At 38.2% G+C, this 20,517-nt stretch overlaps 1 protein-coding gene across 1 annotated transcript in view; it reads left to right on the forward strand.

Annotated features, from left to right (window-relative positions):
• The first annotated feature begins 20,057 nt into the window (after positions 1–20,057).
• LOC108679197 (protein PALS1) overlaps positions 20,058–20,517 on the forward strand; it is a 53,932-nt gene continuing 53,472 nt past the window's right edge. The window contains exon 1 of the mRNA XM_018167797.2: positions 20,058–20,230. Coding sequence (XP_018023286.1) covers positions 20,135–20,230 — 96 coding nt within the window. The 5' untranslated portion in view covers positions 20,058–20,134. The remainder of the gene's footprint in view (positions 20,231–20,517) is intronic.

The following is a 20,517-nucleotide window of genomic DNA, read 5'->3' on the forward strand; positions in this document are numbered from 1 at the left end:
CGCATTCTCACTGAAAATGACACTAAGCTCTCTAAAGAGATTAAAATTTACAATGAATCATAATTTTATAGAAAAAATACAGTACACAGACTTGGAAAAGTCATTAATTACGTACTCGAAGTACTTTCAAACTCATACTTGCTGTGATGGGCTGCGGGCCATTTTCAGTGCAGTTGAATAGCGTCAAGCAGGTCGAGTTTTGCGGGTAAGTTTCGTTCAGCTGTGCTTCGGTTCCGTCCTCTTTTGTGCAACGGTCAGTAGCGGCGTTCATCGAATCTTACGAATGAAAAATAATATAATTTAACAATTTTGCTCGAGACCAATTCGATTGCCGCCCATGCGAATCAAACATCGATAACTATAATCGACAATTTCATGTTTATATCGAAATTCTGGAAACAAGAAGTTGACTTGAACAATTTCGAACAAATTCAGTAGCCGTTTGTCTGCGTTATGGATTAGCATAAGACCTAAAAACTACAATTATTTCACCACAATTATTTCAATATCAGCCACAATTAAAAAAAACGTACCCACGAAGGACTTCTTGATTTTACATTGCGTAGCACCGACAGCGATGCCCACACCGCCCGGTGCGCTCATGACAGCATCAGCTCCCATCACCTGACATTGCGCCCCGACGTCCGTTTTTGTGTAGCACGACACGACAGACCAGCTCAGCGACTGTGAAATTCCAAGACAATGCATGGCTGAGTCCGTAGCATACGTGGCCATTTGGTACCCGCTCTTCTCCATGGCCGTTTTGTTCGCAGTTGAAGGTAACCACAAGTCCTTTGAATTTATTACTGCCTCTGATGAATGTAACGCGGCCATGGACATTAAGAGAATTAAGAAGTCTGCTGGTGACTGCAGTGAGCGACTCATTTTTATGACGAGTGTTTTGATGAAAATATTGTATAAACGCTAGAAGGATCAGTTCACATCTGGAAAGTTGATTGTAGATCAGACAAATGCATGGAAATCCACAGTCTTGAGCTTGTTTTGCTCATGAGAGTTCCTGGAATTACTTGGGTACTCTGAGTTGATCAAAGGTTTAAGGGGCTTAAATAATAATTTAATAGTTATTAGGTTTAAGTCCCCAATAACTGCGAGCAAACGCAACCTTCTTCACCAGATGTCAGGCCCGATCTGAGGGCAATATACGAGTATATTCGCACTCAGACTCATTTAAACCATCAAAAAGAGAACATTTGTTGCAGTGAAATTCATAGGTAATAATTAGCTTTTTCGGTGTTACATTTTAAAATAAGATTTAAATTTCCTGCTTCAAAACCTAGTATGCAAGTATTAATGCTATCATTAAGTCTCTGGATTGCTACTCAACCATTTAAATTGTAGGTTAGTAGGGCAGATTATGTGCAGCGAACGTTATCATTGCCACGCAGGTAGAAATATATCCAATGACAATTTAAACAAGTTAAACCAAAAAGTTTTCAGATTTATTCAACATTGATTACTGAAATTTGGGCTTCTGGATCATATCGATAGTGATGATCACGAATACTTGCCTGACTGCGATTTAAAAAAATCGTTTAATTGATATTAAGGATCAGAAGCTTTTTTAGAAACTTTAAAGTTATTTTTCGCGAAATTATAATGATGTTTGCACCGGGGTGATCTCGAAGCATTTTTAAAATCTGTTTTAAAAAAATTATGAATTGGGGAATGAGCACGAACCTGCTTCAAGATTTAATTTTCATGAAGTCAAAAAATATTGTGATCCACTTATGAATTTTCTCCCGAAAGATATTGTGATTCACGTCTAAATTGTGATAAAGCAATAAATGACTAGAATTTTATTTTGCTGAGAGCAGAATAAGTGATATCGAATATTAGTTAGATTTCATGACTGACTCGCTGACTTACTCACTTTCCGAGTAAATCTTTGATAATGGCAAAGAAAATTACAGTGCGTGTTGGAAGAGAGATAATATCACTCATCATATGATAATAATATGTGTCATAATAATACTACGACACGCATTAGTCAATACAGCGTCAATACCATCGTTAATCCGTCATCCCAATATCGAACTGGTAAAGGTCATATTTAAGTGGCAGCTGCATTAAGATTACAGGTCACGATGTTAAAGAAGGCATTTCTATTCTCTTTTACAATATACGTACATATACAACCTCACATGGAGAAATCAGTTTTGATGTGATATTTTTTTCAAGCGTTACATTGAAGATATATTGCATAGACGTAATTATAATAAGAAAAATGAAAAAAATTCCAAAGACGCTGTTAAGAAATTTCGAATAAATTTCTTCTTCTACGCTTATTGCCAAAACTAATACGAAATTTTTATCAGCCAACTTTCAATTTAAAAATATCGCCTTTATCTCGATGTCCGTTTTGCCTCTCGTTTCCAATGATCTTGTTGACGGAAAATTGAAAAAATGAATTTTAGTTTCTTACTTCCCTCAAAAATTTCTAATTTAGTTATGAAATAAATGTTACTGGTGATTGTTATGCATCCGATGAAATATGTGTAATGTAAAAATTCTCGCTAGAAGACATTCACATTAATTTTTCGTTAAGACAAAAGAATCAGAATTTTCACCTATAAAAAACTTTTTATAATCAAGTAAATGCTTCCAGCAGAGCAACTTTTTTTCATTTAAAAAATAAAGAAAGCTTCACAGACTTTAAGATTACACATGGATTCAACATTGGAACATTTAAATCCACTCATGCGTTCATAGATATAGAATTTGACTGAGCAATAATTTCTTTTTCGAATATTAGAAATCGATCCGTCAAAATGAAGCGTCCACTTGTGTTCAATTCAAGGTATTTGTATTCATATTCATTGTACATTCTTTAATCACACGTTTAATGAATGTAAATGTGTTCATTTTATTCTTGCTGTTTTTCAGCTTACGTACATTGCAGCGTGAAAATTTGGTCTTCACTCGCACGCATCTAACTAAGAGTATGTAAAATGAAGCCTTATAATAAGAATTACCTACACTAAGGATAGGAAAATCTCTAGTTAATTAAAAAAATTGTACCCTGCGTTAAAAGAATAATTTATCATATCCTGCATGGGTTTTGTGTCACTTGTCGGTGACGAAAAATGTTTGAAAATTGTACAAATGTTCTCACTTCCTCTGAGAATAAATTCATCGCTAAATGGCTATGTATAATGCGCATATCAGCATAATTGATAACCAGTCCAGTGAAGCAACTTACATTCTAACTACTTCTTAAATAAGTGTAAAATTTCTACAATTGCATTCCAATTTCATTGCAATTTTAAAAGTTTTTCATTTAACAGATGACAGTTATTTAAATTAAATTAAAATTTATTGATCAAAATGCAGGTTCAAGGGAGTAATATCAATTTATTAACGACCTTTCGAATGTAACAACATTCATTTTCAAGTTACAGGAAGCATTGAATACAGAAATTTTGCTGAAAATAAGTACATGATACAAGTAAATAGGATACAAGAAGAAATTTCGAAACAGTGGAAATAATTCCAAAACAATCTCAAAGCTTAGAAAATCAGAAAAATAAGATGGATAGAAAATCAGAAAAATTAGATGGATAGATGGAGTCCAATCCGTAGAGAAGGGCTTCGGCTATCGTCGGTCGTATTATGTCGGGCCACCGCAAGATGACGATGCTGGTGGGTTCCTCCAGCACAGCGCGAGTGACAGTCTCGTTGAGATCGAGTGTCACGAGGACGTTGTTGAGTGTGTCACGGGGCCTATTGATTTCATCGCGGATCTTAAAGATGAAGTTGCTCGATTGTGATGCTTTGAGACCTGGCCGTATTATCAAAACTTCGTATGTACGCAAAATCGACTTACGAGTGGCGTACGTGCTGTCTTGATGACGTAACTCTAGAGGTGGTATTATCAAAACATTTGCGCGGGAAGATACGTAACGTAACTGTACGCCTGCTCGGAGATGTCGTAAGTGAAGTTCTCCACAAGTTTAGAGTGTCTGCTGAAGCGATAGGAAACTATTGATTAACTAGCAAGTAGCAACACTATGACTTGTGATAGAATTTTGTCAATAATCCGACAGCGCGGATTATACACGAATAGAATGATGGCTCTACTTGTGATATCTCCACTACTTCATCGTGCAACATTTGCACGATCAAAATATGTGATCGTGCTAAACAGTGCTATTGGAAAAAAATTCAATTGAGTTAATGCCAGAAACTGATTTTGTTTTCCTTTTACGTTATATTTTACAAGCAAATGCATATTACGTTATATTTTACAAGCGCAAAAGCAAAGCTTTCGCGCCTAACTCTCATCATTCATCCCTTCTAGTCGGTACTTTATATCTCTGCCAACCATAATTTTTAGCTCCGTACACAGATTTCTTTTTCAACTCACGCTGTTTATTAAAAAGAGTTCACAACTATTTTAGAACGGCTTTTTCTGGGCCAACAAGGAGCAATACCGACAGACAGCATTCGACAGTCTATACCATCGAAGGCATCGATTCCTGCCATCGAAGTTCACAGAATGCAAACAAATCCAAAGCCTCTGATTGGTCAGTTGGCCAGATGGTTTTGATAGTACGCTTTTTGCTAAGTCTTACGTACGAATGTTTTGATAATGCCAAAATTAGGGTGTACTTATACGTAAGACGTAATTTTTTTGTCGGAAGTACAAAAAATTACGAAGTTTTGATAATACGGTCCCTGGTCTGGTTGCGAGCTTGTCTCAGGTGGCAGGATAAACGGCTGCTCAATGTCACAGTTGTTACTCCAATTACTCCAATGCAGTCAAAATTATGAAGAAGTCTACAACCTTCTTTGAAGCAAAATTTCCTGACTACACCAGACTCCTGAAGAATTCCTGCTCTTCTGAAGTGCCCGTTCCGGCGAATAGTTCGGGGTTTGACGTTGGTGTCACGGAGCCAGTTGAATTCATCGTGAATCTTGAGATGAATTTGCTCGATCGAAATGCCTTGGTTCGAAATAGATTTCCCTGTTCTCAAATTTCATTTTCTTGAGTTCACTTTTGGTTAATGGGATTTTTATCGGAATTAATTCAGCTCTGTGTCTCACAGTTCTCATTTGGTCTCTCGCTGCCGGGTCATGAGTGTAGAAGTTAGTATCAGAAGGCAGAATAAGCTTGTTTCAACACGGGTGGTTAATAGCCAGAGAATTCGTCAATTTGAATTTTCAGGGTCGAACAATATTCTTCGGATGACATTAGTTGATCAAAATGCAGGTTCAAGGGAATAATATCAATTTATTAACGACGTTTCGAATGTTACAACATTCATTTTCAAGTTACAGGAAGCATTGATATATATATTGGTGCAGAATTAATTACCAGAGAATTCATTGATTTATATTATCAGGGAGTGGAACTTTTCTTCAGATGACGGAAGATTAAAAGGTGAGTTTCAGGAAGTATAGTTTTTGTTTATTAGCGACGTTTCGAATGCAACAAACATTCATTTTCAAGTTAGAAGCATTAAATATTGAAATTTTGGTGGAAATAAGTACATAATATATGTAAATAGGAGATAGCTAACAGTAAAATTTTCACAAATTGCTGTGATAATTCTTTCAGAGTTCAGACAAATCCGATAGTCAGAAAATAGAAGCTGGAGTCCAATTTGTAGCGATGAGGGGTTCAGCTATCGCCGGTCGGTTGTTGTCGGGCCACTGCTTAATCACGATGCTGGTGAGTACGTTCAGCACAAAGTGAGTGGCGGTCTGGTTGTGAGCTTGTTTCGCGTGGTTCACCTGCCCTCCAGTTTGAAGGTAGTTAACGAGACAGCAGCTTGATGTCTTGATTGTTAGTCCAATTTGTCCGATGTTGTCTAAAAGATGAAGAAGTCTACAACATCTTTGAAGCAAAATTTATAGACTACACCTGCCTCTCGGATAACTCCCGCGTTTTTGCAGGGGCCTTTGTTGGTTTTAGTTTGGAATTTGAAGTTGTTGTCAAGGGTGTCACGATGCCTGTTGAATTCATCGACGATTTTGAGATGAACTCGCTTGTTGACAATGCTTTGAGACCTGCTACGGTTGTGAGCTTGTCTCTGGTTGCAGGAGAAACGGCAGTTCAATGTCGCAGTTGTTACTCCAATAAATCTAATGTAATCCATAGCGTGAAGAAGTCTACAACCGTCTTTGAAGTAAAATTTATAGAATACACCGGCCTCTTGAAGAACTCTCGCTTTTTTGCACGAGGCGCTGTTCGGTATAGTACGGAGTTTGACTTTGTTGCCAAGGGTGTCACGGAGCCTTTCGAATTCATCGACGATCTTGAGATGATGTTGCTTGATTGTAATACTTTGAGACCTGGACTGGTTGTGAGCTTGTTTCTGGTGGTAGGAGAAACGGCTGACAATGGCCCGTATGCTAAATAGGGCACTAGCATTACGAATTAGCACTATGCACTACGAAGTGTCCTGTTGGTATGCTAAATACGTCACAGACACTAAGCACTTCAAAGTAGCTCTACAATGTTTAGTGTCGCACTACTGATTCGTATGTAGAAGGACTTTGAAGTGTTACTTTGCTGTTAGAGTACTTTATAGTGCCGCACTACGCTATGAGTCTATTGAAGAATGGTAGTTAAGTGCCCAAATAATTAATTATTCCCTAAATAATTTTCATTCTTTGCAGCTGATTGATGTAAAATGTCTAATTGTGATGGTAATGGTACTAGTGAAAATTGTGATGGTGAGCTGAAATTCGCAATGCGTCTGCGCACCTTTCCAATCATATATTCAAAGTCCAGGCTTCCCAAAGTTCTTGCAGAAGAATTCAAAATGACTCCAGAAAAAATATGAAATAAAATTCAAAAACATGGTATCAAAAACAAGAAAAGTATTTTCTACTTCCGCTGCAGGTAAGAAACCAATTAAAGTGAAGGAATGTGAAAAGTAAATTAAGAACCACTGAAGCGGTACACTTTTTTATATTCATGGCATGTAGTTCCTGAGGTTTTTACGCAATGATGCCTTTGCTGTAGGCCAAACAGATCCATAGCTGACGAAGTGAACAAGGTGAAATATACCGTAGTGTCGTCGTTAAGTGCGGTGTGTAGGACACTTCAGATTTTTGTAGTGCGCGTTATGCTTTTGGCCCTATTTAGCATACCAACCGTAGTGTTCCATGCCGCTCTATGGCTTGTAGTGCGTAGTGCTACTTCAAAGTGCTAGTGCCCTATTTAGCATACCAACCGTAGTGTTCCATGCCGCACTATGGCTTGTAGTGCGTAGTGCTACTTCAAAGTGCTAGTGCCCTATTTAGCATGCCAACCGTAGTGTTCCATGTCGCATTACGGCTTGTAGTGCGTAGTGCTACTTCATAGTGCTAGTGCCCATTTTAGCATACGGGCCTTTGTCGTAGTTGTTACTGCAATCACCCGAATGCACCTTCTTCTCTATTTTCTGACTACCGGATTTGTCTGAACTCTGAAAGATTTTCAGAGTTCGTCATGCATCCAAAATTTTACTGTTGCATCCTATTTACATACATTATTTATTTATTTCTACCAAAATTTCAATATTTAATGCTTCTAACTTGTAAATGAAAATTTGTCTCATCCGAATCGTCGTTAATAAACAAAAACTACTTCCTGAAACTTGCCTTTTAATCTTCCGTCATCTGAAGGCATCTTCCGTCCCATGCATGGTTAAACATAAATAGTCACCAGAGCTACCGTGCATTGTTAAACGTATATAGTCACCAGGGTTACAATGCAAGGTTAAACATATATTGATATATAGTCACCAGAGCTACAGTGCATTGTTAAACGTATATAGTCACTAGGGTTACAATGCATGGTTAAACATATATAGTCACCAGGTTTACCATGCATGGTTAAACATAAACATATATAGTCACCAGGGCTACCGTGCATGGTTAAACATAAAGCAACGCCGGACTAATAGCTCCCCACATAATATTGTAATAAGGATCGCACGATAGCACATCAATAGCCTTAATTACATTCTATTACGATGTAGGCTGAAGTAAGCCGACAAAAACCCTAGTGCTTGATGAATGATGGAAAACCCTGCCCCCAGTGCTTGATGGAATGATGGACAACTCTGCCCCCAGTGCTTGATGGAATGATGGGCAACCCTGCCCCCAGCGCTTGATGGAATGATGCACATCCCTGCCTCCTGCGTTTGATGGAATGATGGACAACCCTGCCTCCTGCGTTTGATGGAATGATGGACAACCCTGCCTCCTGCGTTTGATGGAATGATGGACAACCCTGCCCCCAGTGCTTGATGGAATGATGGACAACCCTGCCCATCATCATTAACATATCCACCATTTACCGACTTTCATCAGAACTGCAGTAATTTACCGTAATAAGTGCATTTCAAGCATCCTAGAATGTCAGAGACAACGTTAACATAACAGTGATGTGATGCAACATAACATAGTGATGTCGGCGCTAAAGAGTAGGCCTGATGTGGCCTGTCGCCGATTCCTGAACTTTTCTTGACTTGTTCACTGATCAAAAATCGTGCCATTTGACCGGATCTTTTAAGGACTGATCGACGAAAGTTTGAAGTAGCTACTAGACTTCCACCGGGTTCGATAAGGAGCTAGGCATTTCAAATCTGGACATATATTTTTCCATAGCTTTATCTAGTCTGTTCTTGAACGCGTTCATACTTGGAGCGCCAACGATGTCATTGGGGAGGCTGTTCCACATGTCGGTGATTCGAAGCGAGAAGAAATTTTGTCGCGTGGAGAAGTTGCAGCGCTGTTTTTTTAGTTTATAGCTGTGGCCCCTGGTGTTGGTTCTTGTTTCAAATTCTGGTAATCCTTCAGGGACCTTGTATAGACCATGAGTATACTTGTATACTTCAATGAGGCCCCCACGCAGACGTCGATAATGGAGGCTTGAAAGCTTCATAATCTTCAATCTTTCTTCATAGGACTTGCCCTTCAAGCCTGATATTATCCTTGTTGCAAGTCTTTGAACATTCTCTATTAAATTTTTGTCCTTTTCAAATCTCGGTGACCACACAACGTTTCCAAACTCTAGATTCGGGCGCACGGCAGCAACAAACGATTGCTTCATCGCTTCTGCATCTAGGAACTCGTATGAGTGTCTGAAAGTCCAAGAAGTTTGTTGGATGTATTAACTTTCGTTTCAACATGCTTAGAAAATTTCAGCTCCTTGTCGACATAAACTCGAGATCTTTTTCCCCACTAGACTTTTCAATCATTACTCTTTCGTTGTAACCTGGTAACATTGCCGATGTATACAATTATAGGGTTCACCCATCGAAATAATTGCTCAAATTACATCACTCAACCTCATAATTTTTCAGTATATATATATATCATCCCAGGCATGGTCGTTATTGATTTTTTCTTGGATGATTTACGCGTATGTATTATCTTTCCAAGTTTTCGTGCTACATATTTAGTTTAGTTTGCGCTCGAATAAGTTTTTTCTGAAGGCTCACAGAAAATTGAGATTTTATGGCAATTCATAATCAAAATTTATGAGTTTGAGTAGTGGATGCTTTTTGGGTAATTATTCCTTATGTGATCTGTGATGGAATAGCTCACTTTATAGTGATAATTTCCCTTATAGTGCCTCTACAGGGCCTCACTTTACAGTGCATTTGAAGTGCGTATCTCATTGATTACTGCCTTCAAATAACAGGCATGTATATTCGAAAATTTTTATTCAAATAAATGGAATAGTAATTGTTCAGGAAATATGTACGGGTCATATGAGGTCAATAGATTAGATTCTGAATTCATTTGGACTTTTTCTGGGTAGATATTCACAATAAATAAAACAAATAAAAAACTTTGAAAATCACGTTTTCTTAACAGACAACGAAGAAAAACATTAACTCTTACATAACATTACATATCATGCAACATAACTTCAATATTATGTAAGAGTTAATGTTTTTCTTTTTTGTCCGTTAAGAAAGCGTGCTTTTCAAATATTTTTTATTTGTATTATTTCATTGTTTTTAGTTTTGTGACCACCAGAAAAACGTAGTTTTAATAATGTTTTTTTTATATTTATTTGTTTCCTACTTATTAGTTGAGCAATATTAGCAATTCAAATCATTTTCCAGGGTTGGCAACTCTGGATGTTCAACAAAAAAAACTGGATTCCCAACCGTGAATTTTTAGTTTTTATTATTAAAAAAAATTAAGTTATTTCTTCTGATGATCAAATCTTGAATTGTTAGGCAGCATAAGCATGCATGCCAAATTTCAAGTTTCTAGGATCTTCAGATGTGCTCTAAATTAAGGTCTGAATTTTTTATGACAGACAGACACGAAGCTAGGCTAAGAAAACCGTGGTAATAAATCCAATATTAAGTTTTGTTAAAATTACCTAAATACTACATAATGTTGAGGGTAATTCCTCGGTATTATGGGTTTAAAAATTGTTAACACTTCTTATGGGACTTATTTATAGGAGCGTTTAGTTAATTAATAGAGAATTTAATGTTATGTAAATATATAATCGAAAAACATATGAACTGTTTTATGGCTTTTTGGAAATTTTGGCAGTTTTCACATGAATTTAAATAGGATTGGTCTTGCAACTCTTTTACCTATTGACTAGATATATTACGCAAATATACCGCACTATTCAATTCTTCTTCACTTATACGCTACTGAGTGTTTAACATGATTTATCTCTAACTAAGCTATACGACTAATTTGAATTTATAACCATTAGTTCTGAGCACTTTATTATAAATCCATTTCTCCACTTTTTTCGAGGAGTAACTAAATAGGTTTCAACCTGGCACGAATGCACCTGCAATGTAGGAGTTTTGACTAGACCGATTCGTTCGTACCAAGTAGATAATGAAAGAAATTAGAAGAAGGAAATAAATATTCACAATGATGTGGGCGAAATGTAAGGTTGAAATGAGCATAGTAGTGCGATTCATTTCCGAAGCGTAGCCAAATCGATTTGTTGAACTCCAGATATGGGGAATAAACATCAAATAATAAATTATTGCACACACTTAGAAAAATCCCGTATAGTAGTTATTATTCTCAAAAAATTCTAATGGATATGTAATGTGATATGATGTGATATGAAATGATATGTGTGATTCTCTTAAAATTAGGGCGTTAAAATTTTTAAATTCAAAATACATAGGCAATTTACTTATTTATATTTACTTATATAATAACTTCCTTTTCTCTACATTTTGAACTAAAATAATGCGCGTTTTGGCTAAATTTATAGGTTAAAAATATTAAAATCAAAATTAAAAATACATTGAAATTTAGTTAAAAAGAGCATTCATTTTTCTAAACTTTGAGCTAAAATATTGTGCGTTTTTGCTAAATTTACGAAGTAAAAATGTTAATGATGAAATTAAAACTATAAAAGTAATTTACTTAAAACGAACATGCTTTTCTCTAAATTTTGAGCTGCGTTTTGACTAAATTTAGGCGTTAAAAATATTAAAATAAAAATTAAATATATATAGTCAATTAATTTAAAAAGAGCATTCTTTACTCAAAATGTGTAGCTAATTTAATGTGCGTTTTGTTAAATTTACGTTTTAAAAATATAAAAATAAAAAATAAAATACATGGTCAATGTACTTGAAAAGATCATTCTTTTCTCAAAATTTTGGGCTAAACTAATGGGCGTTTTGGCTGTAATTTACGTGTTGAAAATATAGTTTTTTGGGGCACTTTTTCATTCATGGAAAAAGGCGCTATTGTGCTCGTCATGTCCGTCCGTCCGTCTGTCTGTCGTTGACCACGTTTTCGTCGACGAGAAAATGCGCTCTCTGTCACTCACTGCAGTGAGTAGTGAGTTATAATTTTTTATCATATACCCCAAAGGCATCTTCAGATGTATTTATCAAAATTAAGCCAAACGTTCAAATTTCAAATTTTGTAAATTTTAACTGATTTTTTACTTTATTAAACTGAAAACTGAAAGTTAAAATTTTGAAATCGAAAGTTAAAAATTTGAAAGTTAACATTTGAAATTGAAAGTTAAAAGTTTGAAATTGAATTTAATAATTTTGAAATTGAAACATAAAATTTGAAATAGAAAGTTAACATTGTTACAATGAAAGTTAAAATTTTGAATTACAAAAGATGTATTTGTTTTCAGTTTTGACATTTTTCAGTATTTTATATTTAAAAAAATACGTAGCAACAACTAAGTTTTTGTAAATAGATGTATAAGTTATATATAATTTTTAATCTTTTTTCCACGATTTCTGAGGGATGCCTAGAAGATTTATTTGCAGTTATGTCATTTTTCAGTTTTTTATTTTTTAAATAACAACATAATTCTAATTTAAACTAAAAAGCAGCCACTAAATTTTTCAAACGGCATAAGACATTTTTTACCCATGTAAAGATTTCTGTGGAATGCTTGGAAGAAATACGTTTTATTTGCACCTTATTGTAGCTAAAAATTCCTAGAATGTAATGTTCATTTCGCGTAAAATGGCTATGCGTTTTTAATTTTGATTGTGATATTTTTAACACGTAAATTATGCCAAAACATTTTATTGAAGCTAAAAATTCAGAATAAATGTTTATTTGAAATAAATTTTCTACGTATAACTATTTTTTATTTTAATATTTTTTATGCTTAAACTAAGCTGAAACGCACCTTTTTACAATATAAATCTAGGGCAATGAAAGTTCAATAAATATACATGACTCTGTATTTTTATTTACGATTTAGATATTTTTACAGGTAAATTTGGCCAAAATGCAATTTGTTGTCGATAAAAATTCAAAGAAATAAATTTTAACTTGAAGTAAAATGACAATGTATTTTTATTTTTAATTTTAATATTCCTATTACTTAAATTAAGCCAAAATACACCTTATTTTAGGTTAGAATCTAGAAAATATATTCATACTAAATTAATTGTCTAAGTATATTTATTTTTAGTGTAATATTTTCGATATTTAAATTAAACCAAAACGCACCTTAGTGCAGCTAAAAATACTAAAAAAATTTATTAGAAGTAAATTGACCATATATTTTTTTATTATAGTATTGGCAACACGTGAATTAATCGAAAATTCGCCTCAGTGCAGCTAAAAATCCAGAAAAAAATAGTATTCATTATGTGTAAAATGGCTATATACATCATTATTTTTTGTAATATATTTATCACATAAAGTAAGTCTGGGCATCTCAAAGACGAGCCTTTAGAGGAGCTAAAATACGCATGATGCGAGCATAATGATAGTGGACATCATGACACGTGCCCGATGATAGTGCCCAGCTGATGGCATGACTCGAGCCCGATGATAGTGCCTAGCTGGTGGCATGACATTGAATGTGATCAATTGCCTTGAATGTGATCAATTGCCTTGAATTTGATCATTTGCCTTGAATGTGATCAATTGCCTTGAATGTGACCAATATCTTTGAATGTGATCAATTGCCTTTAAAGTGATCAATTGCCTTGAATGCGATCAATTGCCTAGAATATAATCAATGGCCATGAATGTGATCGATTGCCTTGAATGTGATCAATTGCCATGATTGTGATCAATTGCCTTGAACGTGATCAATTGCCATGAATGTGATCAATTGCCACGAATGTGATCAATTGCCATGAATGTGATCAACTGCCTTGAATGTGATCAATTGCCATGAATGTGATCAACTGCCTTGAATGTGATCAATTGCCATGAATGTGATCAATTGCCATGAATGTGATCAATTGCCTTGAATGTGATCAATTGCCTTGAATGCGATCAATTGCCATGAATGTGTTCAACTGCCCTGAATGTGATCAATTGCCCTGAATATGACTAATTAGTGACCACGTCTTGTTTTTTTCACTAATTAGTGAAAAAAAAGATACGTCTTGAGCCTGATCACCTATTTATTGAATGTGATTAGTTGTTTATTGAAAACGGTCAATTTTTCTTGCATGTCATCAATCGTTTCCAGAATGTGATCAATTGTTTTGAATGTGGTCAATTACCTTGAATGTGGGCAATTGCCTTGAATGTGGTCAATTGCCTTGAATGTGGTCAATTGCCTTGAATGTGGTCAATTGCCTTGAATGTGGTCAATTGCCTTGAATGTGGTCAATTGCCTTGAATGTGGTTAATTGCCTTGAATGTGATCAATTACCTTGAAGGTGATCAATTGCCTTGAATGTGATCAATTACCTTGAAGGTGATCAATTGCCTTGAATGTGATCAATTATCATGCATGTGATCAATTACCTTGAATGTGATCCATAGCCCCTTGAATGTTATCAATGACTTCTTGAATGAGATCTAATGTTTCTGAATTGTGATTTATAGTTCCTCGTGGTGCAGTCTGACGACCCTAAGGTCTGTGTCAGCAGCTGTTCCCTCTGCAGTGAACTCTATTTAACTCTCGTTAGCAAAGCTTCAGGTACGAATAGCACTGTAGTTTTGTTATGTATCGCAAGACAAACTAATAACTTTAGTCGAATTAATTTGCGCTTTAACTGGTAAAATCTACAATGAAGAACTCTGTAAATATCTATTCGTCAATTTTGTCCAGCATTCAACCCATTCATACACACACGCCAGGACATGCACACGCACGCGCGAACACACGCACACAGGGAAGGAAGGTATGTCGGACCTGGAAGGCTGGCAACCGCAGCCAGTGTCAGTGCATCCTTGGACGGCGTCGTGGTGTGACGTACGCCTTCCGTTGGTCAGCCAGACGCCGGGCTCAGTAATTCCGTTTGTGACAATTGTTTCCGAGTTCAACGAAGTGTTGGATTAAAATATTTGAATGTTTACGATGTACTCGTAGTGCTTGGAGCGTCCAGGATGGCCTGATGAGCGATGCTTGAGTTAGAGGTGGAAGGCTCTTGCCTTAGCGTTCAAATTTCAAGGTTACGCCTTGAGGCCTCGCTGTGTGTCACTAGTCACTACCACTGCTGGTCACTAATGGTCACTAGCGGTTACTGGAACCTGTCTAGCCCATCAATGGTCATTAACACGGATGTGATGATTCAACGGGAGAATAATTTCAAGGATGATATTCTCCCGTTTATTTCAGCGTTTTGGGTAACGTAAGAATGAGTCTACACATCAGGGTAAAAATAAGATAAATGTATGGGAATAGGTCCTAGGGCAATAATAATTTTATTTATGCGACGTAGGCAACGAATTAAAATATTTTTACTATGAAACTTAGATAACAACACTATCAACATGTGCAGATTTGTATAGATTGGACGAGTATGGACTGAAAAATTTCTCTTGTTCTTGAAATGTTGCGAGGAAATTTTATGTAATTGACCGTTGTTTAAGTTCAAAGAGTTACAAGCTACCGGCACTTAACTTGAGCCTAGCTTACGTTAGAGCTACACTGAGAGCGTTGCTGTGGTACAAAATTAGTGTATCACTTGATATATGGAGACTGTCACAGATGCCGTCTCAGATCTGCCTCTAGTGGTCACGACTGCCTCTAATGGTCACGACTGCCTCTAGTGGCCACGACAGCCTCTAGTGGTCACGACTGCCTCTAGTGGTCACGACTGCTTCTAGTGGTCACGACTGCCTCTAGTGGTCACTAGTGCCTCTAGTGGTCACGACTGCCTCTAGTGGTCAGTAGTGCCTCTAGTGGCCACGACTGCCTCTTGTGGTCACGACTGCCTCTAGTGGTCACGACTGCCTCTAGTGGACACGACTGCCTCTAGTGGTCACGACTGCCTCTAGTGGTCACGACTGCCTCTACTGGTCACGACTGCCCCTAGTGGTCAGTAGTGCCTCTGGTGCCCACGACTGCCTCTAGTGGTCAAGACTGCCTCTAGTGGTCACGATTGCCTCTAGTGATCAGTAGTGCCTCTAGTGGTCAGTAGTGCCTCTAGTGGTCAGTAGTGCCTCTAGTGGCCACGACTGCCTCTAGTGGTCACGACTGCCTCTAGTGGTTACGACTGCCTCTAGTGATCATGACTGCCTCTAGTGGTCACTAGTTCCTCTAGTGGTCAGTAGTGCCTCTAGTGGTCAGTAGTGTCTCTAGTGGTCAGTAGTGTCTCTAGTGGTCACTAGTGCCTCTAGTGGTCACGACTGCCTCTAGTGGCCAGTAGTGTCTCTAGTGGTCACTAGTGCCTCTAATGGTCACTAGTGTCTCTAGTGGTCACTAGTGCCTCTAGTGGTCAGTAGTGCCTCTAGTGGTCACGATTGCCTCGAGTGGTCACGACTGCCTCTAGGGTCACTAGTGCCTCTAGTGGTCATTAGTGCCTTTAGTGGTCACTAGTGCCTCTAGTGGTCACTAGTGCCTCTAGTGGTCACTAGTGCCTTTAATGGTCACTAGTGCTTCTAGTGGTCACTAGTGCCACCAGTGGTCACTAGAGTCACCAGAGGTCACTAGTGCTATCAGTGGTCACTAGTGCCACCAGTGGTCACTAGTGACACCAGAGGTCACTAGTGCCACCAGAGGTCACTAGTGCCACCAGTGGTCACTAGTGCCATCAGAGGTCACTAGTGCCACCAGTGGTCACTAGTGCCACCAGAGGTCACTAGTGCCACCTGTGGTCACTAGTGCCACCAGAGGTCACTAGTGGTCACTAGTGACCTCTTCATCGCCTGTATCGAAGTTACCATATATAATTGGTCGTATTTCTTCTCCATGTTTCATCAATCAAGAAATGATCGGAAATTGATTGAAGTGTTTGGCTTCTGACGAATGCTGTGACATATCAGAATAGGTATTTCTTGCAGTTCTATTTTCTAGGTACATGTGGAACCATGAGACCATTTACCTTTTAATGGATATGTTCTCTAATATGTAATGGATATGTGCTGCTTATATGTAATGGACATGTGCTCTAATATTTCCAGACAAAACAATAAATGTAATAATGTAATGGGTATTCAGAAGGGATTTGTTAAGTGATTCTCAAGTCATTTTATTGAGGGAGTAAACCTCCCCCCACACCCCCTGCGCCACAACTGCTGCCTTGCTGTACAACTGCTGCCTTGCTGTACAACTGCTGCCTTGCTGTACAACTGCTGCCTTGCTGTACAACTGTTACTTCCTTTACTGTACTACCGAGCCTCATCCCTCCACCTGCCACTTCCTTTACTGTACTGTTGGCCGAATGCGACGCTGAATTTCATTAGAATGTTTTTCGAGCAATATTTAAATAATTCCAGCTGTATGGATCGGGGCATTATCATCTTGGAATATGGCGTTCCCTTCCGGAAACAGTTCTTGAAACATTGGATGAACTTGGTCCTCCCAAATGTCTCAAGTAGTCACGGCTGTTGATTCTAAATCTGTGCAGCTCTCGACGGAGTCTGCGTGGAAACTGGTGTCTGTGCTTAACAGTCGTGGTCTTTCGATTGTTCATCACAATTCGACTTAGGTACCGACGGTCTCTCTCTGACAACTTCGACTTTCGGCCAGACCTGTTTTTTTTTTTTGGCGGGACGTTTTTCTTTCTTTTTCAAAATTAGTCTTTACTTTAAGACAGTAGGTACTTCTAGAAACTTCAAGCATTTGGGAAGTTTCTGCACAATTGCACCGGTCATATATGGGCACCAACCATTTGGTTTTTTTGAAAGTCAGAGATTTTTGTCATTGAGCGGTTATGTTGTAGACACAAAAATTTACTATAAATATCTGTGCAAGCATAAAATACCAATTAGCAGAAACAATAAACAAAAAAAACATAGAAATATGTTACCTTTTCATTGTTTATTATATGTTCAAAAAGTACGATATCAAAATGTCAGGCGTTTCCCTTCTCCTTCCAAACCCCTGTAACTGTCCATATAATTGGTTTGAACCAAAATCATTTTACTTCTATTCTTCAATTAGCAGTTTAAACCCGTTATTCGTATTTCCTTGCAAGTTCTACAAACAAATTTATAGTTTGGGCACGGATCTCTTTGTGCTTCTTTTGCAATAATTACCGTAGACATCACGAAGTTGTTCGACTGGCCAATTATTGTCCTCTTGATTTTAAGCCAATATTCGATTACCGAAATATCGATGACACCTTTTTTTAATTTTCACTTATGCCTCTCATGCCAACCTTCTCTTTGATTAATTAAACATGCTCAAAAAAGTCCATATAATTCATGTTTAAGCTTGTATAGATTCTTTCCTGGGATTTTTTAGATCGTAAAGAGTAGGAAATATGAGCGCGGTTTCGCGCTCCTCGTAACCGATCTCTACTAATTCAATATAAAAAACGTGGTAGAAGCAATATACCAAGAAAATCTATGTTACGACAAAATTCATATTCGAAGTAAATCATCTATAGAGAGAATAACTAACAGTTAGTATTTTCAATTTACTGGAGGTTCGTCATTCTCAAAGAAATCAGCTGACAGATAAATCACCATAATTTTTTAGCACAGGCAAACTTTAAATCTCAGCTCGGAAGTAGTGCGTAACTTTGCGCTTTTATAGTTCTCGAATATAAAACTAGTTGGTATTGGAATGCAATGTTACCAAATCTATAAGGGCCGTTTCCTGACTTCTGTTTTTCTAGCACCATGCATCGTTCACCGGTTTAAGCACCAGTTTCTTTAGATTTTGATCTTTCCATACGGGTTGAATAGAATTCGAACATATATAATTCGCAATTAATAACTAAAATAAATGGCTTTATTATTTTGTCAACATTCCATGCTATGCACTCTAACTTATTTCCTTCACACCTGGCCCTCAACAATTAACTCATGTCGAAGCGATGCAATGAAGTTACTGCTGAGCGTGAGAATAGAAACGTTGTTTAGGGTTCATTTCCATACTTTGGTCCTGCACCAGCGTCTAAGTAAAAAAGTTTAAAGTTTTTTTAAATGAAATACCTTCCGAATGTTAATATTCATGTTGGTTGGTGAGACTTCTCCATAATTTGAAAGTCGGATCTTATTTAAGTTTATAGGGTACTCTTCTAGTGCATATGCGATCGTCTCTAGTTTATAAATACAGTTGTGCGCAGCGTGCGTCAGCATACGCCATTATGACGTAACGCAACTTCTATTCTAGACTAGCTCAGCATAAAGGAAGGAACTTGAGACGCAGATATTAATTAGAGCAACCCTCCCATTTGGTTGTATGCACTCACGTCGAGCAGTGCAACGTCCCTGTATTTTTAAAATTTTAGCTCTCTTTTTCAGTATCTTCGACTGGCTAATTATTGAATCCCTGGGTATTTTTAAACAGAAGTTTAATTTAATTAATACCGCTCACAGTTCTTCAAACTCAAGGTTTTAAATCGACAGGTTTATCTGTTTTTTGTTATGAATTTCAATGTAAATTCTAGCATCTGTTCTGCGGATTTCGATTGTGCTAGTTAATTATTCCAGTATTCTAGGATTTTTGATATAACGACGGAGCAGGAGTCTAAAACGTCTTTTATAAGTTGTTGTGTATTGTTGTTTATTTATTCTTTGCTTTTAAATTATTTTTAAATTTTAAATTCAGATAATCTGATGCCATTAATATTCGAAGTTGCTTATACTAGGTAATTAGGAATTTGAAAGTTCATGCCCATAGAAGATTAGGTTATAGGGCCTCATGTGGTAAGGGCCTCACGTGTACCTCACCCCTCAGGGCCCAGACTGGAACCCGCGGAGTTTATCAAGTTTTTCCACGTTCGGTGGGACCGGCCCGCCGGACCTCAACGGGGGAAGACCGCTGCAGACCAACGGCCACCCACCGCCACCCAGCCCACCAGCCTGCGCCGCACTCACCCACAGCCCGCCACCCCACCAGCACCACCACCATCACCCACCACCCACTAGCAACGGTCGGCCTGATGTGTTACCAAGGTTAGTGATGTGCTGCGTGGGTGATGTGCTGCGTGGGTGATGTGCTGCGTGGGTGATATACTGCGTGGGTGATGTGCAGCGTGGGTGATGTGCTGCGTGGGTGATATACTGCGTGGGTGATGTACGCTCTCTTATTGGGGTGTCGTCTTCACCCTCTTTAGTCCCTCAGCACTCCCACTCCCGCTCCCTCGTTGGGTTGTCCCCCACTCCCACTTTCAGCCCCCATCACTCCCACTCCCGCTCTCTCATCGAAGTAACTCCCCCCAACACCATTGTCACCCAGCACTCCCAAAACCCCAACCGCATCCCCCAGCATCCTCCTTCCTCCTACCAGGTTACTAATCACTCCCACTCCCGCTCCCTCGTCGGAATGTCTCCTCCCCCCTCCACCGTCCCCCAGCACTCCCACTCCCGCTCCCTCGTGGACTCCCAAGTGCTGCAAGAAAGCCTCGGCCCTCAAATCAAGGTAAATACTTCGTGTGATAAAATATTTGACTTTAAGCTTCAGAATTTGACTCCGAGATAGCTTCCCTCAGCTGCGGTTCTTGGCATGGGGAGGGCCCTTACAAGGGACCATACACTGCCCGTTATCAGCACTGGCCATCCGATGCTGGGGGCGTAAGAGGGCCATCCGATGCTGGGGGACGTAAGAGGGCCGTCCGATGCTGGGGGACGTAAGAGAGCCGTCCGATGCTGGGGGCGTAAGAGGGCCGTCCGATGCTGGGGTGCGTAAGAGGGCCGTCCGATGCTGGG

This window comes from Hyalella azteca, unplaced genomic scaffold (genome assembly GCF_000764305.2).
Source record: "Hyalella azteca isolate HAZT.00-mixed unplaced genomic scaffold, Hazt_2.0.2 contig2661, whole genome shotgun sequence".
Taxonomy (NCBI): Eukaryota; Metazoa; Arthropoda; class Malacostraca; order Amphipoda; family Hyalellidae; genus Hyalella; species Hyalella azteca.